The 26,226-nt window shown below is 32.4% G+C and overlaps 1 protein-coding gene across 1 annotated transcript in view; it reads left to right on the forward strand.

Moving 5' to 3' along the window:
* LOC126738245 (uncharacterized) overlaps window positions 1-24,374 on the forward strand; it is a 45,379-nt gene extending 21,005 nt beyond the window's left edge. Inside the window, exons 11-14 of the mRNA XM_050443520.1 lie at window positions 4,793-5,070; window positions 12,681-13,293; window positions 21,362-21,511; window positions 21,564-24,374. Of these exons, the coding sequence (XP_050299477.1) occupies window positions 4,793-5,070; window positions 12,681-13,293; window positions 21,362-21,511; window positions 21,564-21,841 (1,319 nt within the window). The 3' untranslated portion in view covers window positions 21,842-24,374. The remainder of the gene's footprint in view (window positions 1-4,792; window positions 5,071-12,680; window positions 13,294-21,361; window positions 21,512-21,563) is intronic.
* The last annotated feature ends 1,852 nt before the right edge of the window (window positions 24,375-26,226 follow it).

Genomic DNA, 26,226 nt, shown 5'->3' on the forward strand with positions numbered 1-26,226 from the left:
CGTCGCGTAAACCTAAATGGTTAGAACGCGTTGTGGGTAAATTGCTGTGCTCACATCGCAAAGGAAGCGTTGGCTCGCTTTTTATTTTATTTTTTTTGTAAATCATTTATTTTACCCACATCGCGTTGTGACTATTAGCCTTTACCCAGAACGCGCTTAAAGGTATCAGTCTGCGGCAAGTGTGTGCACCGCCTACTTCATTTATGCCTTGTTATTTATTGTGTTTTTTTTGCGAATATTCTAAAATGAAAGCTGAATTTTAACTTAATGTTAGAGAAAAAAACAGATCGAATTTATATAATTTACAAATTAACAGGTGTCCTTAATTTGTAAGTACAAGTCCATTTTTGAAGTGGATCTTTTAGTGGAGAGTAAAGCATTTCGATCAAAACGATGACTGGAAATCGAAAATGAACATATTTTGACCAATTGTTGTGTTTGTGATTGTGTGTATCTCCCACGTAATAGTTGCATTGAATGCAATGAATCAATTCGAATGTAGTATGCAACTGATTTAGATTTACCATTGTACTTGCTTTGTGGTAATAAAAGAGCAACTAATACCTCGGAATTAGTTGACCTTCTCTCGAAAAAAGGTTGCAAAAGGGGGCTTGAACAACAAGCTGATAAAAAGACCAGTCACAAAACGATTGTCTTATGAAACACTTAACTCCTAGAAATGTTTTAGCCCTAGTTGTGGAAAAACCTAATCAAGGTTTATACATTCTGGGAACCAATTATTCCACTATTAATGTACGGCAAGAAGCGATCTTTTCTGCTGGCTATAAACAAGGATTTGTTAAATGTAACTGTTTTAAGGGATGCGGAAATAAGTCATGTGCATATGTAAAATTAAATATATTATTTAATACTTAATCCCATAAGAGCACTCCTTGTTAAAATAAATATTTTTTTAGTTATGTTTGACCTATTTTTTTATGTGATAGGTAGCTTCAGTAACCTCTAAGTAAACTTAATATAACTTAACGTAACTTAATTTACCCACAACGCATTCTGGTCAGTTAGGTTTACTCAGTGCTCAGAAAAATGATCTCCCGTTGCGTCGTGGATAAATTTGTATATGTATACCCAGAGCGCGTTGTATTTACTCTTTATATACGAGAGATAACGGGTTATCGGAGTAGAATATGGAGGTGAAGTGTCTGCTTTTGCGGATGATACTATTGTGATCTGATTGGAAGGTGGATCATGGAAAGACGCTAGAAAAATTGCAAAAAAGGTAAAACTGGTCTGATGCAATCGCTAACAATAAATTTTTACAAAACCAAATTTAAAGCTTTTAGTCACAGCAGCGGAAATATACCTACATACAATAATATTAAACTCAAGTTGTTTCAATTAAAGGGTTGATCAGATAAGGTATCGATGTATTTCAATTGACAAATATTAAAGCTGGGGTATTTACATAAAAGTACTCGTTAAAAAGTTAAGATGTAAAACTAAAAAGAGGTTCTTCATCTTATGTGTATCTATTACGCTCTAGCTTGTTCGCATATTCCATAAGGAATAAATTGCTGGGAAGGCACATACTACCAACATTTAAAACGACTAGAAAAAATTCAGAAAATATTTTGAAAAAACAATATATGATAAGAATGCTGCTTGTCGAGCGATTAGAAATATAATGACTTTCAGGTTATTGATATTCAACAATTATATACATTTATTTATTGATTTATTCATAAAGATATCAACATCTAATGCCAATTACAGACATCTGTCTAAATAATAGGAAACATATACGAACGAGCTATATACAATAATACATTAAAAATATAAACTTAGGTCTATAGTCTATAGGTAGTTTTACAAAATATTTAGTTGGTGCTACACAATTTCTGGTTCGTTGTATACCTGACAGTTATCCCAAAGGAAATTGGCAGAGAATATCAGCACAGTTTACATACCCCTTGAGCAACTTAAACATAGTGCAGAGAAGTACTTTTTCCCTTCTCTTTTCAACTGATGGTCTATGAAAAACACCTAACAAATAGTTATGATTGCATCCACGTTGTGGGTAAACACCATATTTTCTGAAATAAAGACACTTCAAGAATTTTCTTTTGCACTCTTTCGATCACAGAAATCCAAATGTCGTGCTGAGGAGACCAGATGACTGATGCATATTTCAATATTGGCAACACCAAACTGTCAAAAAGATGCAGAGACAATTCAATGTCAAAGTTTTTTCTATTTCTTGTCACAAAACCTGCAATCCTTTGAGCACTCTCAATTTTAGCGAGAGTGTGACTGTCAAAGGATAGATTTTTATCAAAAGTCACACCCAAATTCCTTTGTTCCTCAACCCTCTTTATTTTGTTGTTGTTATAAGTGTAGTCATATTGAAATAGGTTCTTATTCAGAGAGAAAGGCATACAGGTACATTTGCATAGATTTAAATTAAAAGAATTTGCCTCACACCAGGTCGCTACGTTAAAAAAATCATTCTGAAGGGTCTTCAGTCAAATTAATCAAATAATAACATTTGAAATCATCTGCAAAAACTACACCCTTGGCGTGCCTAAGATTAGAAACTATCCCATTTATGGCAGCCAAGAAGAGAAGATGGCCAAGATTAGATCCCTGTGGAACTCCCAAAGTACTTCTCTGTATACAACAGATCTACACCCTCTAACCTCTACATATTGAAACCTCAAATATGATTGAATCAGTAGTATGAGATGTGGCGGAACATCTAGATTTTTTAGAGATTCTAGAATTACACAATGTCTTACTTTGTCAACGGCTTTTTCCATATCCGTGTATATTACATCAACTTGTGACTTATTATTAATAGCTTCATGTACAAATTGGCAAAACGTTGTTAAGTTAGTAAGAGTTGATCTTTTTAAGAAAAAAACCATCAAAGACAATAATATACATAATAATAATTTAAACAAAAATACATTTAGGATAAATACTATTAAAACAAGGAGTTTAAAGGTTGCAACAACATATAGTCAAAGATCGGGTTGGTTTTTAGGACCTTACATTTACAAACTGTTACCGAATACTCTTAAAGGCTACAGTTCTGTCCGCACTTTTAAAAAACATCGAAACAAAGGAATCTTTATCCAGACAAGAGTTGACATTTCGAATCTAGTTAAATTAGACAAACGTGTGATTTTATATTGGTATATTAATTATTGCTGAGTGAATAAATTTACTTTGGAATCTTTCTTTAAGTAATGTGTGTTCATAAAAATACATAATGTGGGTGTTTGTCGTTGTACAGGGTGTTTCCGAATTATGGGATCAAACTTTTAGGGGTTGTTAGTGTAACAGTAGACTCCATTTGAGTATAGGAACCCATGTCCGGAAATGTGTCACTACGCCACTACGGCCCTAAGACGCGTTTAAATTTAGAAAAAATATTAATTACCTAAATAGGATCTGATGCATTTATGATCTGCCGCACATGATTTCGGCGGACTACACTAAAAATTTGATCCTCGTTTTGAATGATTTCAAATGCTGCTGTTATTTGTCCAATTAAGTCTAGCTCTGATTCTACTGGAGTTTCGTAGACTAAAGACTTTACATGTCCCCACAAGAAAAAATCGAGCGACGTTAAATCGGGTGACCTAGGAGGCCAAGAAACTGCTCCACCTCTGGCAATCCAACGGTGACCAAACCGCTGAGCCAAATACTCGCGTACTTGTACAGCAAAGTGAGCCGGCGCTCCATCATGCTGAAACCACATTTGCTGTCTAACGTTTAGTGGAACATTTTCAAGCAGTTCTGGGAGAACTTCTTCCAAGAAACGCAGATAAATAGGTCCTATTAACCGTTCCGCTAGAAGGTATGGCCCAATTAAATAATCATCAACAATGCCTGCCCATACGTTGACAGACCAACGATTCTGATGTTTTCTTGGAAAAATTGCATAAGGATTTTCTTCGTCCCAAACATGGTTATTCCTACTATTAAAAATACCGTCTCTTGTGAAAGAGGCTTCATCGGTCCACAAAACATATCGAAAAAAATTTGGTTGTGCAATGATGTGATCCAGAAACCATCGACAAAATTGAACTCTAGGATGATAATCGGCTGCAGTCATACCTTGCACTTTCTGGAAGTGGTAAGGATGGAGTTGTTGCTCGTGTAGTACCCGCCAGACAGAAGCGTTACTCGTATTCATATTCTTAGCGACGTCACGTGTGCTATTTGATGGTTCATCGGCAACTCGCTGAAGCACCTCTTCTTCAAATTCGACCGTTTTTACGGTTCGAGCAACACCAGTATCATGCATCTTGGTCTTAAACATGCCTGTCTCAGCGAGCCGCCGATGAACCGCAATAAACTTTTTGTATCCAGGATGCTGTCGTTCGGGATAACGTTCATGATACAACCGCGATGCTGCTCGTGCATTGCAGTTTGTTGCTCCGTATGCCAAATGCATATCTGCCAATTCTTGATTGGTAAAGTTTTCCATTAGCAATAAATGTTTAAAAATTGTAAGCTATAAAATTTTTAAACATGACATTGAGAATTGACATTGATAAGCGTTGATTTTAAACAATTGTTGTTATGGTATCATGTACAAAAGGTAAAAATAAATGCAGCAGATCCTATTTAGGTAATTAATGTTTTTTATAAATTTTAACGCGTCTTAGGGCCGTAGTGGCGTAGTGACGCATTTCCAGACATGGGTTCCTATACTCAAATGGATTCTTCTGTTGCACTGAACAACTCCCAGTAGTTTGATCCCGTAGTTCTGAAACAGCCTGTATATTATTAGGCATAACAATACAATGAAATATATTTTTAGCGTTCAAATCAGACTTCGAACACTCGAACATAAAATCCGTTACCAAAATCCTAAAGGAATATTTACAGACACATCCCAATCCAAACCTGAATTATAAAGAACTGGAAGGCGAATCAGAAGTTTATGAAAATTACAATGCGCCTCATGGTCACATCAGTAGGAAATACGGGAAATCTAGTTTTAGGCATAAAGACAAACCTAATGGAATTCTGAAGGAATTTGATGTTCCCGAAGCTTCTAGTAATGGTATGGGCGTCGACCGAGCGCCAATTCCAGAGGTAAGAACATTGTTTGGTTTAAGTTATGGTCATACTAGTATTAGTCTGAAAAAAAGTTTTAAATGTGTTGAAAAGTTTTTCTAGTATTACACTAATAATAAGGAATGGAAAGAAGAAATTACAATTAGAAATGCTAATAAGGCTCTTTAAATTTAAAATATAAAGTAGAGTCTATCACGGGGCTATATGAAGAATAATTTTAAAAAGTTGGTTGTTATATTTGATCGAAAAAATTAAAAATTTAGTAATGTTTTAAGGAATGTCCCGAAAAATAAACAAGGTTTGATGAACAACTTTCATATGGATCATATTTTGGTCTTTGCAAAAAGTAGTACCTCCAGTAATAATACGGCAGAAAAATTTATCATTTAAAGTAGTAATTTTAATGCTTGGTAAAAAGCAAAACATTACTTCAAATGTCTGAAAGAAAAGGCAAATACTTCAAACATCTGGAAAATAGGAAATTTTCTTTTGTTTGTTGAAAATTCTATGAACGACAATAAATACGTCATTTGCGTGAAGTAAGAAAAAGTCTTATCATGTCTCGTGTCTTTCAGATATTTGAAATAATTTTTTCTTTTTTTCTAATTAGAATACTTCGTGAGTGAGTAAGTAGAAAAAAAAAAGGTTATACATGCCGACACCTGATTTTGGTTATTGGCGTCTCCGAACCTATCATTTAACGTTCCATGCTAACTTTTTTGTCTATCATTTTTAATAGAAAAATTAAAGAATATCTCTGAAAAAGATAATTAAAGCCATTTGATCAGGTGGTGGGAGGGGGTTTAAACAAATAGTTTTCTACAGTATAAATAAAACAACGCTTCGTCAAGGTACTATTTTTTTCTCATAAAGATCATCTTCAAATACGTTTTGTGACAATAAGTAAAAAGCTTATGGTTAAAGTGAACAGAAAATTATACAATAAAGAACGCAAATAAACATGACCTGGACTTATGGACATATATCATTTTCTCAAAATCGCAGGAATCTCGCGGAAAACAGGCGAGAGAACAAAAAGGTAGTAAAAATTACGACTAATATGCACTAAAATAACCCAATATCCACACACTCAGAACAACGTTTCAAAAAACGTTTGATTTTTTAATAAAAATTGTTTGGTTTTGGCTTTAAAAATTTTTGGATAATTATATTATTTTTTCAATTCAGCAGGCAGTGTGTTAAAAAGAACTGGTCCATAATAGGTTACAAATCTTTGGGTCACATTTGTACGTTTAAATGGTATAAACATATTTATCTCTTTTGTTGCTCTTGTGAGATAGTTGATAGAATCACTATTAATTGGTGATAATGTAGTATGGACATAGTTTAAAGTGGAATGGATATAAATATTTCTGACACTTAGTAAATTTAGATTATTATATAGTTCACCAGTTGAAAATCTGTATGGTCTTTTAAATATTATTTTTAGTGCAGAATTCTGAGTGATTAACAACTTCTTTATAGTATTGTTATACGCGCAACCCCATATAATAATAGAGTACCTTAAATTGGATTCTATTAGTGCGTTATATAAGGTTTTTAACATTTTTACATTTAGGATTTCACATACCTGATACAATTTATAGAAAATATTCCTAATTTTTTTATTAACGAATGCAATATGTTCCTACCATTTAAGATACTGATCCAGTATAACCCCCAGATATTTGATTTTTTCAACTTTTTTTATTTTGATACAATTACATGCATGATTATGCGATAAGCAGTCATTATTATGAATAACAATTTCTGTGGGCGGTGGTTGATCTACTGACGTTGCGGAAAAACTCATATAATAAGTTTTATTAAAGTTTAAACTTAAAAGACTATTGTTGAGCCACTCATACATTTTACTAAGGCCAATTTCTCTTTTCAAGAACTCCGGTTTTAATGTATTCAGGAGAGCTCATTGTGTTATTAATCTTAACAAATTGTTTTCTATCTGATAAATAATTTTTTAATAAGTTAAGAGGCCCGTTTTGAATACCAATTTTTTCTAGACGGTTAAAGAGAATTTCATGTGAAACAGTATCGAAGGCTTTCGAAAGATCCATAAAAGCTGCTAAACTTTTTTTTCTGTTTTGTAGATTAATGTTAATATTATTAACTAAATCAAATACGGCTTTCTCCGTATTTTTTTTATCTCGTAAACCATATTGCTTTTGATATAAAAGATTATTCTTTTCCAGGAAATTCATTATTCTAGCCTTTAAACATTTTTCAAATATCTTAGCAAAGTTATTTATGAGAGAAATGGGTCTATAATTAGTAGTTTCATCACGATTATCTGATTTATATATAGGAGATACCAGAGAGCCTTTCCAATCAGAGTGTAAGTTAAACGTTGAAAATGACAAATTTATTAAGTAAACTAAAGGTTTTAAAATATGAACATGTATTTTTTTAATTAAATTTGTTGAAATTTTATCTTCCCCTGGTGCTGAGTTATTTTATGTTTTAATGTGCATTATAAGTTCATTTGTATTAACTGGAAAAAGAAACATGGAGTTAGGATTAATTTTAATTTTTTCTTTAAAACTCGATGAATTCTTATTGATATTTTTTTGAATTTTTGAACCTACATTTGTAAAAATTTCATTAAAGGTATTACTAATTGTTACTTCATCTGTTATTATGTCATAATTTACTTATATTTTAAAATTATTTTGAGGCGCTTTTTTTTGATGGTTGGTAATCTCATTAATAAATTTCCATGTTTTTTTGTAGTAATTTTTGGATTCATCTATTTTTAGCTTATAATAATAATTTTTTGCCAATTTCATTACCTTAGTTAAATTATTCCTAAATTTTTTATATTTTAATTTATCGGCAAAATTATGGTTTATGTTTAAAGATTTTTTCATGCTATCTTTCTGTTTTATAGAATTAATAATACCCTGGGTTACCCAAGGCTTACGTTTTCTTGTTTTGCTATTTAGTGTTATAATATACGTGTGTTTCCTTAGAGAATATAAAATTTTATTTTTAAAACAAGTATATGACTCTTCTATATTGTTGTTTGTAAACACTTCTTCCCATATTTCTTTAGCCAGATCATTTTCAAAATTTGTGTAATTTATATTTGCTTTCCGTTGCATGCTATTAAACTTGGCAATATTTTTTGTTACATTTTCAATAGATAGTCCAATAGGATAATGGTCAGTTAGATTAGTTTTAAAAATTAATGGTAAGATAGAGTTTTTTCTTAAATCAAACTGATCTATTTTTAAAAATATATGATCGAGTGCTGTTTTAGAATTGTGGGTTTCTCTTGTTGCTTGATTTATGCACGACATATATCCATTTTGCGACATAACACTTAAATAATTAGTTACATTCATATCAGTTTCCTCCAAAATATTAATGTTAATATCCCCAATAAATATATTGCACATATTTTGCTTTCCTATAAATCCTTGTGTTTCCAGATCGTTTAAAAATAAGTTTAAATTTGTAGAAGGTGGTCTGTATACACCGGTAATACCCAAAGAAATATCGTTTATTTTCATAGTACAATGCAAGAGATTAGTTTCAGTTAGTTCTCTAATTGAGATATTGCATGCAAATTATTTTTTATATACATTACAATACCGTCATTTTTATTAAAGAAAGAATTATAAAAAAACATCAAAATTAGCAAGCCTGAATGTGTCAACATTGCTAATTGTAAATGTTTCTGACAACACTACAATATCGATTTTTGTGATATCCAATTCATTCAAATAAATTATCAATTCATCAAAATTCTTTTGTAAGCTTCTGATATTAAAATGTATAATATTAAGCCCACCACTATCACCAAAAACTTCGCCAGCCCGCCCCATGTCATCCGCAACACTACATCCAACCTCCTACCCTCCTCAACCTCATCACTAAATTCCAAAAAATTTGTTTTCTTTAAGAAAAAAAAAGAAAAATTAAATCTTAAATATCAAAACAAAAATATACCTTTAAATATATTATTTAAAATATATTTAATAGTTTTTTTTTATAAACGAGAAGTTAATTTACAAGAGGCTACATTTATTACTGCATCATGTTTTTCGAATGAAGAGGTGCTTGGAAAATATAGAAAAATACTCTAAAACCTTGTAAAACATGAACAACAATTAAAGATTTTTAAAGAAAAAGAAAAATAGTCATAAAATGCCTAGAATAAGGTACAACATGATATTTGTTTCTGAAAGACATAAAAAATGCCTGCAAACGTCATGAATAAAATCAAAAATAACTTAAAATTAGAAAATTGGAACAAAAATTACCTTTAATATATGGATAATTTGGAACTGCACTTATTGAAATTCTTTGGTTTCTATAAAACAAATTTTATAATAGGGGAGACCGGGGCTCGTTGGATACCGGGGAACAGTGGTCACTTCCTTATAACTATTTTATTTACTTTACTCTAGTGACGCCATCTATAGGTTAGACGTCCAACGAACTTACGGAGCGCGGTGGCTTGATTAATAGCGACTCGAATGGACGTCTTGCCATAATTCGATGTATTCGGTTCATGTGCGTCCAAGTTTTTTAAAAGGAGTGACCAATGAACCCCATATCAAATTGTTTGTTTATAAACCATAGTAATACATGCTTGTTTTGTTTAAGAGCTGTAAAATGGTTCGCAATAAAAAAAAGAAAGACCGAGATTGGAAAAACGGACCCAAATTTAATGCTTGAAGCTGTTAAAAGTACACAAATTGGAGGTTTATCCATAAAACGAGCATCAATTACATATGGCATTCCTAGAATTACACCAAAAAGGTACATACATCCATGTAAGGACATAGATATTAATTGAGACAATGCAACCCTTGCTAATTTACCGCCTATGATTCCAAATTATGCTATGTGGCAAGTGTTTGATAAAAGAGAAGAGGCTTTATAAGCAGATTATTTAATAAAATGTGTCCAGCTTCACCATTGCATGCTTCAAATGCAAGTTGACATGTTCCAAAGACAACATGTCAACTTGCATTTGAATTTGCAAAACTAAACAAGAAAAAATTCCTCAAAGTTGGGATAAAAATAAGTCAGCCGGAGAAGACTGGTTGACATCTTTTTTTAAAGCGAAATCTAGATATCGCTATAAGAACTCCTGAGGCCACTTCTCTTGCAAGGTCAATGGGCTTCAATAAACCTATAGTTGCTAAGTTTTTTAGTAACCTTAAACAGATTTATCAGAAATATAACCTTGGACCTCTCAGTATATATAACAAGGATGAAACTAGGTTAACGACTGCACAAAATGCTGTAAAAGTTCTAGCTTAAAAGGGATGTAAACAGGTTGGTCAAGTTACTTCGGCTGAAAGCGGCAAAACTATTACAGTTTGTTGTAATGCATATGGCAATTCAATACCCCCATTTATGATATTTCCATTTGTACATTTCAAGCAGCACATGATCAAAGGGGCACCAACTGTTGGATTTGTCAATCCAGATGGATAAATATAGATATTTTTATAAAGTGGCTCGAACATTTTATTACGTTAACATATATTCAAAAGCCTCAATAGCTTCTCCAGTATTACTTATTATGGACAATCATGAAGCTCACATTAGCATCCGGGCAGTAAAATTAGCGAAAAGTAATGGCGTTGAACTATTAACATTACCTCCACATACTAGCCACCGTTTGCAGCCACTTGATAAGACTGTTTATGGGCCGTTCAAACATTACTACAATGATGCTTGCAGGTAGGTGTTAAAAACTTTTGTTGCATGTTGCAATGATTTAGCTAGCAAATATTATGGTAAGTCATTTCTAGTAAAGCAATTATTGGATAAGGTGTTACGATTATATACCTAACTTAACAGCTATAGAATTTTAAAATTAATTTATATTATTATTTATATTTTTTATTAATTTAGGTATATTTTTTTCATTGCTCTAGATCTTGGTTAATGGAAAATCCCGGGAAAAGGATAACTCCATATGACATAGCGGAACTGTTAGGAAAGGCCTCGCATTTAGCATGAGAAATATCCGGGTTCCGCGCTACAGGAATATTCCCGTTTGACAAAAATATATTTCAAGATAGTGATTTTTTCTCAGCCGAAGTAACCGATCTTCCAATGGATCAGCACGTTACAGGTGAAGATGATGAAAGCTTGCAATTACCATCGACTTCAAGAATCACTGAGCTTAGTCACTCTCTGATGAATTGTGGTCATATCAGCGCCTCTAACAATGACACAACACTCAATTTAGACACCCTAATTCATACCTCAAGTTTTTATGGAAACTCTACTCCGGAAAAACAGATCGTAACCCCCGACATGATTCGCCCATACCCGAAAGCAAAAAAGGAGCCCTTAAAGGCATTTAATAAGCGTAAACGGAAAACAACAACAATTTTGACGGATTCGCCAGAAATAAATAGATTAGACGAAGAGGAGACTTCGAAAAAAATTAAGCAGAAACCTAAAGTAAAAGCAGTAAAAAAAGATACCTCTAAAGAACTAGCGGGAAAATATTGTAAAACCAAGAAAAAGGACTTAAATGAAATTAGTGACAGTGACAGCGATACAAATGTTATTCTGGCAGATAGTGACGAGGATGCTTCGTACCTAGAACCAGAACCAGATCCAGTTATTTTAGACATTGCCGATATTTCAGCAAATAGTTTTGTGTTGGTTAAATTTGTTACAAAAAAAACGTTAATGTATTATAAGTTACAGAGATTCATTCGGGTCAATGTGAGTTAACTGTAATTTTTTACTCAAGCATGGTAACAATTTTATTTTTCCTATTATAGAAGATCAGTCTACTATAGATTTTGATAATATTGTTTTGCATCTTCCTTCTCCAGCTCAGATTGGTGGAACTGCAAGGGCAAATAGCTTACATTGATTTAATATTGTTTTGCAGTCTTATAATATCGGATAAAGCATATAATGTTACATTTATAGGTGTTTTTAAGTTAAGCCTTACATATTTAGTGTCATGTTCATGGTACCCCTTTGATGTGTTCAAAGTGCCCCGGTATGGGGCACTTTTTTCAACAGTTTTGTTTTTACGAAAACTTTATTGTCCAAATATGTAGTTTTATTGGTACTTGAAAATGAAAGCTCCAAGTCAAATTTTGTTCTTCTTGTAATAGTTTTTATCAAAAAGTGTCCAACGTGCCCCGGTCTCCCCTAATCACTCCATATTGCAATCGTTTCATTGCACTTACTACAAGGCACAAATTCTTAAGAGCGCATTGTACCCTCTAAATGTACATATGCTAGTGTGATGATCAGTATACTAGATGTTATATGATCAGAACAAATATTAAGACATAAAAAGACTCGAAATACTTGGAATAATTGTTTAAAATGTGCAAAACTTAAAAAAAATCTGAATGTCTGTTATAATAAAATCAAGAAGCGAAAATTGAATTTAAGTATTAATAGCCGAGGGTCTGCAGTAACTTCCGTAATTTGTTCAGATAAATGAACAAATTATTATTAGAGGTTACAGAAATCTTATAACTAATATGTACTTAACTATCAAATCAACTTCTCTGATCTCCCTATCGAAAAACCATGACTTTCTACCGTGACAAATTTGCCTTTTAAGTAAAAGTATCTTTGTATGTATGTATTTATTAATGTTGTTCTAGGAGGTTCGTATGTCGGAGCAATCACCCTCAGATTACAAAAGCTGGATGGGCGGCCAAGATTACATTGATCCGGAGTTTTCGAATTACAATTTAGGCGACGACAACATCCCTTACAACCAAAAACAAATGCTTTACGATGAGGTGGCTCCGAAAATCAATCCTGGAAATCGCGATCCCAGAAGTAAAGAAAAGGGAACTTTAAATTTAAAAGATCCCGCACCAAATCCGAAATCTCAAAAGAAAAATCTCTCTGATAAGATTTACGGATATCACAATATCCGATTAGCGAAAAACCGGCTGTTGCGAGACGAAGAAAGTTTACCAACGGATATTTTAAAAGAAACTTACTTTAAAAATGAAGAAAACAGACTGAGGAAAACCAAACTTGAGCAGAGAGATGTTAATTCGCATGTGGTAGGAGAAATGGACGATTCAGATATAAAAATGATTTTAGATGAGCAGAAAAGGGACGCGCTACAAAATCACTCGACTACTCTGTGGGACATAGAGACTGAAAGTGAACTAGTAGAAAGAGAGGATAGAGGTTACATAAGAAGGAAACGAGATTTATCTACAGAAGTGTGGGAGAGTGTTAATAAAGTCACATCTGTTGGTAAGCAATTATTTGATTTTTTAACTTAAAGGCCAAAATAACGAGCTGCGGATATCTTTGATCATAAGATTCTTGGAAAGGTCTTTTGTATATTGTGGGTATAGAGGCTTAGATATGTTCTTAGTAATCATTTTAATTATGTGTCATTTGTCGGTTGTATGTTTTATTCCTAAATTCCTAAAAAATTAAAAAAAGAAAGGTCTCAGATTTCAGATAATTTTTTCCTATTTGAGTTGCTGAATTCAGTACCGTAAAACGGGGTTACTTTGCACTGAGCAGGGAAACTTTGCACCGAACATGTAAAATTATATTTTCTGTAATCCTCCTCATAATTTTGTTCAGATATTTCTACTACCTCTAGAACACATAGGCAACATCGCAATACGTCACCAACACGCGCGCGAATATCCTCCTGGTCGCCAGTTGTTTATCAGCAACCGTCCGAATATTAACTTAGAAATTCTATGATTTTCTGGCTTTGCAAAATCATACTGTGTAGAGTACAAAAGTCCCAGAGTACAAAAATTGGTGAGTACACGTCTAAAGGCTTATACTATAACCGATTGCGATTTGTAGTTGTTAAAATAACGGGTTTAAACAAGGATAGCAATAAAAAAAAGTATTGTTTACATGTGCACTTATCACGTGGAATTGGGTATACTTTGCACTGCTCAACTGGTCCAAAGTATCCCCTACTTGTCACGTCCAAACTATTTTCATTCGCAAGAGTAAAAGTTAAATAGGTAAATGGTTTTCAGAAAATGCCCAGGCGTTATAAAAGGAAACTGGGATCTCGCAGATATGCAGACTACTCAGAAGAAGATTTGAAGGCATGTTTGTCAGCAATACAAGATGGCATGAGCACAAGAGTTGCCGCTGAATCCTTTAACATTCCAAGGAGAACTATTTTTTACAAATTAAAAGGAACACACGCTAGAAAACCTGGATACATATCAATATTCTCTTATGAAGAGGAAAGATGTTTCATACAATGCATTCATAGCCTTAGTGATTCTGGTTTTCCTGTTACTGGAATGGAATTGCGACAAATAATCAAGAGCTATTTAAATCGCAAAGGAAAAAAAATAACTCGTTTTAGGGATAATACTCTAGGTATCGATTGGGTCAAATAATTTTTAACTCGTCATAAGGACCTTACTGCAAGGATAGCCTTGAACATAAAAAGAAGTAGAGCAGCACTCAATGCAAACCAATGAATGAATGAAATGAATACATAGAAAATCTAAAACAAACATTAACTGGTGTAGAGCCGCATGCTATTTTTAATTATGACGAGACAAACTTAACCGATGACCCCGGTCAAAAGAAGATATTAACTAAACGTGGTGTTAAGTATCCCGAACGAATTTGTAATTCCTCAAAGAGTAGCATTTCTCTTATGATTTGTGGAAATGCAGCTGGTGAGCTTCTACCTTCTTATGTGGTGTACAAATCCAAGCATTTGTGGGATACCTGGACTGAGAATAGTCCCCCTGGTACGCGTTAGGCAAATACTGCATCTAGTTGGTTCGAATCACAGACATTTGCAAATTGGTTCAGCACTCTCCTATTGCCCAGGCTTAAAAAAATTCAGGGAAAGAAGGTCGTTTTAGGAGACAATTTGTCTTCTCATGTTAATGATGAAGGCCTCGATTTATGTCGAAGACACGACGTTGATTTTGTATGTTTGCCTCCGAACAGCACCCACGTTACACAACCGCTAGATGTCGCATTATTTGCCCCCATGAAAAGAGCCTGGAGAGACATTTTATCTCAATATAAGGAAACTCATGTAGGGAGTAGATCAAATGTACTTGAGAAACAGCATTTTCCAATGCCTTTACGATCATTAATGGAAAAAATTCAAAAGAATAGCGCTGAGATATTAAAGTCGGGATTTAGGAAATGCGGTATAGTCCCTTGCGATGTAACACCGCTCTTGGAGCGGTTAACAACAACTTCAAAAGCAATCTAATATGACAACTGCTAGTGACACAAATAAATCAAGTTCGTCGGATATCGAAAACACTTTCATTAAGTATTTAGAAGATAAAAGACAGGAAGCCACGTAGGAAGAAGAAAATAACGGTTTCAGCAGGATACAGTTTTGCCCATTCTGAAATTAGTTTAACAGATCTAACTGGAGCATCTACATCCACACCTCTTCAAGCTGTTGAACCAGAAATCGTAGATGATTCAGAGGAGAACATTGTTTTGGACGACCACTTTCCACTGGGCAGGGATTCATCAGATGATGAAATAAATGAGATGCAAGAGATGGAAGAAGAAAAAGAATTTAATGAAAAACTCGTCTCAGGTTCTCTTGGAACAAATATTGTCGAAAAAGTCAAAAACTCTGGATTAGATGATGTTAAAAAAGTTGTTGGTGAGTACGTTTTATTTTCCTATGAAGATCATGTTTATCCTGGAGTGATAACAGCAATAGAAAACGATGGAGCGATGATCAATGCTATGGCCAGATCGATAAAGTTTTGGGAATGGCCAGAAAGACGTGACGAAATATGGTATTCGTGGGACAACGTAATTGGCGTCATTAGCCCTCCCAAGAAAATGTCCAAACGAGGATTGTACATTGTCCCAGAATGTGACAAATTGCGGTGGGATTAGTTTCAAACGTTGTATTTTTACTATTATAATGTTAAAAATAAAGTTTGTTCATTTAAATTGTAGCAATTTTCTTTACTTTTATGCTTGTTTCATAAATATATGTAGGTAGGTAGATTTAAATTCACAAAACTTGGCCCACGAACATTTTTTCGCATTTAATTGTTGCAAAGTATGACTTTTTTGGAGTATACTTTGCACCACTAATAAAACTAATTTGTTCTCTTGATTAGGCAATATGCGTAACAAATAGCTATAATCAGAGTTATATTACAACCTGCTCAATTGATATTTATAATAAAAAGTTCAGATCTTCTTTCGAGTGACGTTACATCCCAACTAATAAAATAAAACTAAAAAAAATGGTGCAAAGTAACCCCGTTTTACGGTAGTGACAACACTTATTAAGAGTAGTAATTGAGTAAGAGTAAACAGTAGTTCATATAGAAATTAGGACCAGATATCCCGTTTTCTCATCTTTAGATAATTTAAGGATATTTTTAGGTAATTATTTCCCAAAAAATTGCTTTAGGTCTCATTTTTTCCAAGGGTAAAGCGTAAAGAATATATAATATATCCAATTATATATTTGGAGTAAAAAGATAGTCCTTTTCTTAATGTATCTCTAATAATAAGATATTTTACCTAGCAATTTTTAGTAGGCATATAATATATACACGCCCGGCCAATTCAGGTCATGAAAATGAAGAAATTTAATTATGAAGACTTTTAATTTAAACTTTAAGTTTAAATTAAAAGTTAAACAGAGGACCGATAGCGTGTTTCTTACTTCCCTCTACGGTAGTCATCCGGCTCAAATTAAACGCAGGCACGAGCAGCGGATTGTATTTCCACTTTCAGAGGCAAGCGCAAATTGTGAATCTTCTTGGGGCTCTGTTAGCGGTTTACCTATGAATATCTGTTGCATGTTAACTCATGGGCATTTCGAAACACAAGAAAGAAATTTGCCAGGCATGCATAACAAAGTAGCCATGGAATAAATAAGAAATCAATCAAAAATATTTATTCACTCATTATTTATTAACAAAATAATGAGTGAAAGACCTGATTAAAGTACATATATTGGTAATTCTCTGAAGAGTCTATATGAACTACAGCCAGTATAAACTCAACACATCTTTTACTAGTAGTGAATGTTTCTGATATGACGGAAAAATAATAATATTATGAAGCTTTTTTTGATAATAAGCTGTTTAATAATTTAATAAAAAAAAATGACAATAATTAACACTAACATAAATGTGTATTGCACTGTATATGTAATTACCATATACAGTATTCAATGTAAATTATAATTATTGTTATAATAAACATAATTTAGTTTAAATTTATATGAAGAACTTTTATGAGTAATTTACGATCATTTCTCGCATCCAGGTCATTTTGCTTTTTTTAAATAATATATAAAATATCTTATAATAGATTCTAAGTAAAGAGCTTTATGTTTCATGTAATACGATAGTGGTCTTAGTTCACATAGATTAATACTAAAAATTGAATATTTTTATCCGGTTTTATTCATTTTAGGTCCTGTATTTATTTTATTTTTTGCTTGGCTTGATTTTCTTCTAGTTGATACTAAAGGAATTGCTATATCTGTGAATTTTCTTTTAATATTGCTTCAAAATTAGTACGACCGCAACTAGTATACTTTGCTGTCATTTTTAAATTTCTTAAATATCTGCCTTATTTCTGTACCTAATAATAATAATAATCGACTTTTATTTGCAAAAATTCATTACATAATATTTTTATTATAATATGTTTATTAACCTATCATTTGGCGAAGTCTAGCCTAGGGCTATTCAAACTCAACCCCCCAACAGATTTAATTAAAAGCTAAATAACACACATGTGCCAAATAATTATGCACTTGAAACGCACTTTAAATAATGTAATCTTAACTTATAGTTAACAGTAATTAAAGAAAAAAAATTTACAAAAAAGGAAATACAAAGGAACCTGAATTTTTTTTTCCGTAATATACCCAACAAAAAATAAATAAATAAACAATAAGATTAAGAAGAAATAGTCACTTTAATGAGAGAATTTCACGCTCCGGGCAGCAGGCGACAGACTAGCGGTGGGTCAAATTATACTCCTGTACTTGCTTACTCATTATTATAGACTTTAACATAGATTTAATTTTTTTTGGTGTAAATACTTTCATATAATCGGACAAAGAATTATAAAGATGAACAGAGGTATACAAAGAACTTTTTTGAAAAAATGCTGTTTTGTATTTAGGATTCACGAACTTTGTTTTATTCCTAGTATTTTTAGAGTGTACACTGTCATTGGTTTTGATTTTTTCTGTGAAGCACGTTAAGTATGGATGCCGTAAAAGGATTTTGCAATCGTATCTGCTCTAAATTTAAAGTTGTTTAAAAAAATGCCAAAATAAGGTGTGATCAATTTCATACCAAAAGGGGGTTGACTTTGATCAGTGCCATATAATTGTATTCTTCTTGCAATGCCTTAAAATGCATTATGAACAATTTAACCCCCGCTTAAGTTCAATCCGTTTAAAAGTTACAGATAATTCTAGGTTTTGGGGTGAAATTGATCAGTCATAAAATTCCACTAATTGGTTATTTTTTAGGTAAATTAAAAAAAAAACATTGCAGGTTTTTAATACTTTATTAAAAACGCTTGTTTAAAAATACATAACTTATAAAAGACATTTAAAGAGTAAAGAAACAAATTTTCAATTAATAGATAGAAGCAGTAATACGTATAGTAAGGATTTACATCTCCTTAATATCTACTGCTTTTTTGAATCGATAAATGATTTGACCTTTGACGCATTCAGCGACAAGTTCTGGCAAAATAGCAATTATATCTGCCAACTCTATGGAAAACTCGTCGCCTTCTTGTGGTTTAAAAACAGTTTTTCTTCCATCGACAGATTTTAGTTCCAGAACTTCGAATTCGTTTTCATTGAAATTTTGTACTGTAGCTATGTAACGATAGCTAACACTTTTTCGCATGCCCCCCAACACTTTAACCAATAAAAATGTCCCAATTTTGATCTCACTTTGACTCACTTCCAAATATTCAATTTCTGCGTTTTCCTACAACTGGATAAATAGATCGTCGGCGGTCATGTCATCGTCGGAATTATCATTTGTTATAGGCTCTTCAATGTCGCTGTCTGAACTGTTGGAATCATTTTGGGCTGTCACACTTTTCCCTGGCTGAACATCAAGTTTTGTTCTCTTCTTATTTCGTCTTGTTGGAGCATTTAAAAATCTCTGTTGCTGTAAGTAATTTACCAACACGTTCCGCGCTTGGTCTTGATTAAATCTTCTCTAGGCAGCTTGTCTAATACTCGGTTTGGATTTAACTCGGTTTGGTCGGATACGTATTTTTCCATTCTAGCAAGACTTCTCTCCAGGCCATTTTAAATGGCCTGAAAAACCCTACGTCTAACGGCTGACATAAATGTGTCGCGTTCTTTGGCAGGCATACAAATCCAATGTTATGTTCTTCACACAGTCTAATAACTTCTTCTGTGAAATGTGAGGCTAAGTTATCGCATATTAGAATTTTTCGCCCTTGCTGTCTTTTGGCATGTGGAAGAAACGCAGACTTAAACCAGCCATTAAAAGTTTCGGCGTTCATCCACCCATGTGACGTTCGGTTGTATCGTGATCCAACTGCGCAGCATCTATATATGCAACAGGGTTCTAATTTTGGTCGTTGTTCAGTCCACTGCGCCCACATTTTTTCTGCTCGACTAATTACATATGGTGGCAAAAGAACTCCTGCTGCAGAACCACACATCATCACTGAGGTTGCAGATTTAGTAAAATTGCACACTCGTTCAGGGTATTTTACTCCACGGGAATATATTAGTTTTTTGCGCCCAGGGTCGTCAAGCAAATTAGTTTCATCATAATTGTATACGTTGCACGACGGAATACCATTTAAAGTTGTTTTAAGGTTTTCAAAATATTCAGTTAATGTTTGCCTGGAAATATTAGCACGAGCCCTTTTAATATTAGCTGCAAGCCTTTGAGTTATTACATTGTTATGTCTTTTTAACAGCGAAAATACCCAATCGGTACCGGGTAAATTGTCCTTAAATTTTGCCACTGAACGACCTTGGGTATCTAGCAGGTTTTTTGCCATATGCCTTAAATCTGTTAAATTAAGAAGAAAACCCTATTCGCCACAAATAGCAACACATTTAAGAATTGATTGCTCTTCATTGGAGCTAAAAACGGTTTGCCCGCCGTTACTTTTAACATGACGCCCATGGTACGTATTATTTAAGGTCCCGTAAAAAATCTTGAACCATTTTGAAGCTTCGCGTAAACTCCACCCTTCATTTATGACCTTTTTTCTAACGCTTTTTCTATGGACTCTTGACCGTAGTCTTTGTACCTTCGGGCCCCAACTTTTCTCTTATAAACTCTCGGCATTATGTCAATATTCTAAAACCAAAAATATTATTATTACTAGTAGTACTATACCCTTAAAATTATATAAGCTTTACAATGTGCTGATCAATTTCACCCCATCCAATAAATCTTAAAAGTTGACAAAATCCGGCAACGCCGCAAACTTCATTTTGAGGTTATAAAAATACAAGTTATTCAGGATACTAAATATATCACGCACATATCCACAATTTGCATGTATTTTTAAAAAACAGCCAAATTTTGAAAGGTTATATTTTTGTCTAAATATTACTTACATGTTTGAGAGCCGCAAACTCCAAAAAAAACGTTTAACTGACAAAAAACATGCACATGAATCACTAGCTACACCATTACTGAATACGATTTTTTACCGAACGGAAAAAATCGGCACATGCGCGGGAAATTTAAATGTAAAATATTTTGATATGGTGATCAAAGTCGCCCCGCGAAATCAAATTCACCCCATTTCACGGTAGTCCAAAAGTATTAGAACGCTCTCTAAACCTTCATTATAAGCTTGAATAATATCATGTGTAACAACTGCCAAAGCTCCAACCGTCGAGTGTGCTTTTCGAAAACCATTTTGGAGGTCTGGGATAATCGCATTTAAATTAAAGTAAAGGCAAACCTACACTATTATTCCAAAAAGTCGGAAAATAACTCTGTTCAATGCAACAATTTACAATATTTGTAATAAAAGGATCTGAAAGGGCTACACTGTTTAATCATATTGGCTATTACACCATCAGTCCCACAGGCATTCATTTTAATGCTTTGAAGTGCTTTACTTACATTATCAACTGTGTATAACTGGAAAGAATAATCGCTAAAATTAAATTTATTATTATAAAAAATATTTTATTATCACAATTTGAAATATTTTGTATATACTGTGCAACCTATTTTGTATATACACTGTGTACCTATCTCCCTTTTTTCTGTTTACCTATTTCACTATTCTGTATACAACATCAAATGTATGTTTTATATTTTAGGTGCAGTATTGGAATCATTTAATGTCAGCAATACTTCAGACACGATAGATGTATTATTTGTAAAATATTGGCACCCATCTGAAATATCACTAGAGACCATAATGGCGAGAGATATCGAAGAATGTGTTCAGGAAAAGATACAACAATTTGGTAAGATTTAAAAAAATAATGCCTATATCCACTGTATTTTCTTGTTTTGCAGCAAAACCCTCAACAGTCCTTACACATGACCAGAAAGTATTATATGAAAAACAATGTCAAGAAGAGCAAGATAATTTAAGAGGAGATTTTATATATTTTAATCAACTGGCTTCTCTGCGATTTGGGCAAATGACAGTTTATAGAATAAGAATCCAGTGCGATTGTGACAGCACTTTCGACAAGAAAATAAAGGAAAAGTGTGCAAAATTTTTACCGAAACGATTACAGACGTGGCCGCAGTATTTGGGAAGGAACGGGGATGGGATTTTCGGGAGATAGATTTTTTGTTATGGTTAAGCATAGCTAAATGTAAATTACTATTTAAAAATTGTAGATAGCTATAGTTGACCAAGATAATCACTTATTAATATCTATTGGACTTTCTTTCTACATATTTTTATTGATCAGCTTGAATATCTATTTTTATATAAATTTATTTTAATTCAGTTTTTAAAGTGCTAGGGTTTACATTTCTAAAATAACAATTCAACTCGGTTGTTATTACGTACTCTTCCTTTATTTCAGGGAAATTAAGCTACCTCTCTTTATTTACAGGACCCAAGTAAACTAAATAAGATGCAATCATTTGTTAGGATTTAAGTAAAATATATTATATTATTTATTATGTTAACATTTGAATATCGTATATTTAAAATTCTACCTAGAAACATTATAATAGTTTTATAAAATATTTATTTTCCCTTTAAGACCTTCGTAGTTTCGAAAAGAGTTTCCTTTAGCAAGGTTCATATAAAGTAAACAAATCGCCTTGATTATTATACAGGGTGTTATAAACTAATAGGTCATCACATCCGTTAACCATATAATTTTTGTATCAAAATATACTTTCCTTCCTTATCTTATTGAAATTTGAAATTTATTTAACTTTTTTTACGTTCTGTATAAATTTATGTAAATGTTATGTTAGACTATCTTGTATAATATTGATCTGAGGCTTCCTTGTGAGATAATGAATTTGTAGTAAAGTCAACAAAAAAAGTACATAAAAATTATCAACCTGTACGAAAAATATGCCCAACAAAAAGACTTTAAATATATTTTTAAAGGTAATAGTTATCAATGGATTCGCGGGGGGGATAAAATTTCAGTTTCACTGGCCATCTCGTCCGCCCGATTTTAATACTTTGGATTTCAGTTTTAAGACTTTATTCATCCACTCCCGAATATAGTCCTCTTCCAAGGCCCTCTGGATATCCTCGCACCATCTCTTCTGGGGTGACCAGTAAACCTCGTTCGGCGCTCGTGCAGGAAGAGATCTGCTTGATCCCTCTCTGAGCAACAATCTTTTTCGGTTTTTGGACGGTTGTGGTGGCAGTTTCATCTAAGTTATAAATTCTTGTACCGCTGTAAAAATTTCCATGGTTCTGAAACACTTTTTCCACATTTTTGAAAAAAAGTCCAACATTGTGTTTGTTTGTTTGTTGAATGATGTCGCTCTGCAGAGGCTTCATCCTTCCGGCTGGCGAAGACTTAATTCTGCATGTCTGGACATAAATCCAAGAAACCATTCGCGTCCAGCTTCCTTCTTTGTTTGCCAATTTTCCGAAATTTTACAATTATTAATAGTTGCCATTTCATAAGCCAGTTTTCTGATATTAATGACCGTTTGTCCGTAACACATTTTTGCGCAAGTTAATACGTAATCGGCTAGGGCTTTTTCATGATTTTCAGAAAAAACTTTTCTACAAGCATAATTTGGAGCCATTTTAATCTCTTTGGTGGGATTCTGTTTTTGCCTTTTTACATATTCATAAACCGTTTGAAATTTTAAATTGTATCTTTCAGCTGCTTGTCTTAAAGATATCTTCTCTTCGGTGACTGCTCTAACAGCAGCTCTCATGGATTGTTCATCAAATTGCTCTTTATCGCTTTTTCGCTGACGCCCTCGAGCCATTTTTCCTGAAATATAGATTAAATTTTTACAAAACCGATTACTTTTTCAACAACACTCCAAACAAGCGTTGTGTTCGACAATCAGACAGTGTCTGATTGTGGAACAAACATGCTGTCTGAAGGTGGAACACAACCTACAATACAAAATTAAATTTAACTGTGACCTTCATACATAACCTACAAAAGTAAACTTGCTTATAAAATGACGACAAAATAGGGTCGACAAAGGTTGTTTTTGTAATACTAGTTTCAGAAGAAAAATTAGAGCATATTATAATATCCTATCAACGATAGAAAAAACTTACCTTGAAAAACGATATTTTATTAAAAAATGCACAAAACCAAGATAACAGCGTTCAAAATTTGTTTACCACATCGGCGTCTATAACCGCACTATCCGAACGAAAAACGTCAAACTTGCGGCGGGAATTTCAAAATTACATGCTTTGTCTGATTGTGGAACATTCTCCCCTACTTGGTGTTTTAAATCCGCCTTCGTGATCGTTTATTACTGTGTTGTTACCATATAATAAGTGCCCTTAAGCCCCGGACCTCTCATTTTATATTTACGAGTGCCTCGATTACTCTATCTAATTGCTCTTCAGGTCTTATAATTCTAATCGTATAAAACGCAATCCAGAGTTTCATATTTTGTTGTTGCTGTTTTCTGATTTTCCTACACAGAAAAAAAGGATACTTAAAATGAGAATTAGACACTTTATTTGAGAAAATCTAAGGATTATATATCCGCAAGAAGATAAAAGTTTAATTTAAGAATATTATATTTTCAATTTCAAGATGTTTATAGAATTGGTTTAAGTCGACAAATAACTTATTGTGAGAATATATTGAAATTTCATTTGAGAATATCATATTCTTGCAAGGAATATTTTTTTCTTTAAAGCAATGAAATTTAATTATTTAATTCAAATTTATTTTTTCTTACATTGAACCATTTTGGTAATTTGTATTGAAATGGTCATATTCTTAATTTAAGTAATTCTACTGTTAACAATAAATATATGAACATATCGTTTTGACGAATTGCTTCATTAAACCAAAAATATTTAAGACTAGCTACAATGAGTTATAAATTCAACTTAAAGATGTGAAGAATTGCTTTAAACCGCCTGGCAAATTAAATTGAATATTAAATAGTATTAAATTAAAATGTTTATGGCTTGTATTAATATTTTTTTATTCGATTTAAATAGGTTAAATATTTGAAATGAGTAATATTTACACTCAGTTGAAATAAATTAATAATTTGTATAGTATTTAGTGCTGTGGTATTTATTGGGTTCTTTTTGAATTAAAATAAAAATACCAAAAGGCACACACTTTCTGGTAGTTTTATTTTGATAGCAAAAGAACCCTATAAATTACCACAACACTAAATAACATAAAACTGTCAATTATTATTTCAACTAAGTGTAAGAATTGCTATAACGTATAAAACATTCAACCGTTTTATTATTTTATGATTTAGGTATTGCAATAAATTACTATAACAGGTTCTACGCAAACATAAGTTTATTATCCAAAAACAAAAACCTACATACATTATATAGGAACAAATATTACTTTAAATAATTGTAACAAAAACAGTAAACAAAAAAAACACATTCTGTGTATGTTTTTTAAATATAGGTACAATTTTGTCATAAAGTACTCATACAAAATGAAAATGTGAACAAATATTATCCAAAAACAAAAACTTATACATACATTATATAGGAACAAAAATATCATTTTACATTGCAACAACAACAGTAAACCAAAAGAAACACACATTTTGTGTATGTTTTTTACATATAGGTACATATTCATCACAAAGTACAAAGTAGGTACTCATAGAAAATAAAAATGTGAACAAGTTTATTTCCAAAAAAATTTTAAACAATCCTACTAAATACTTACAAAAAAAATGGTAATAATATTATTATGTAGTACATATTTCAAAAAATAAAACTTTAAAAGAATCTTCTTTTAAATTATGATAAAAAAAACCACTACATACTACAACAAGAAACTGCACAATCTTCTGTTATAACATTCACTACGTCAGAAAAATTTGAGGAGTTCGCCTCAGATGGTAATGATTGTTCAATCTCACTGACTGATACAGTGGTTGCTGATGTTTCTTTCTAAAAATGTATATCGTTTTAAACAGTTGATTTTTATTTAAAATAAAATAATTACCATTTCTTTAATTTTATCAAGAATTTTAAGTCTGGGCCCCACAAGAGGCACTAATTCCTTCAAAACCTCTTCATTAAGATTTATTAATTGATCCTCATTAATTTGATTTGCTAGAAAAAATATAAGCTGTTTAAAAGACATTTTGTGACACTAACAGTGAGGAAGAAAACTAAAAAACAGAAAATGTTAAACAGAAAAGAAAACTAAAAGTTTATTTATTTAATTGTGTAAATTGAATGGTTGACATTGAGAAAAATAATGTGATAATAATGTGCAAATGTGTTTATTAGATTGTTTGTTTTGTGATGTCTGCATTGCAAAGTTAAATGCAATTATGCGATAAAAATAAAGAAAATGCTGAAGGGGGATTTAAATTCAAGCATAATACTGGAAAATAATGGTGTTATATTCTAAAGGGATTTATATAAAGAGTCGAGAGTATATCAAGAAGAATATTAAGAAGCATCTGTGACACAGTTGTTAAAATGTATCAACAAAGGCAAGTTTTTTGGTAAAATTGATATAAAAAGTTATGAAAAAAGCAAGCC

The sequence above is a fragment of the Anthonomus grandis genome, chromosome 1, assembly GCF_022605725.1.
Source record: "Anthonomus grandis grandis chromosome 1, icAntGran1.3, whole genome shotgun sequence".
NCBI classification, from domain to species: Eukaryota; Metazoa; Arthropoda; class Insecta; order Coleoptera; family Curculionidae; genus Anthonomus; species Anthonomus grandis.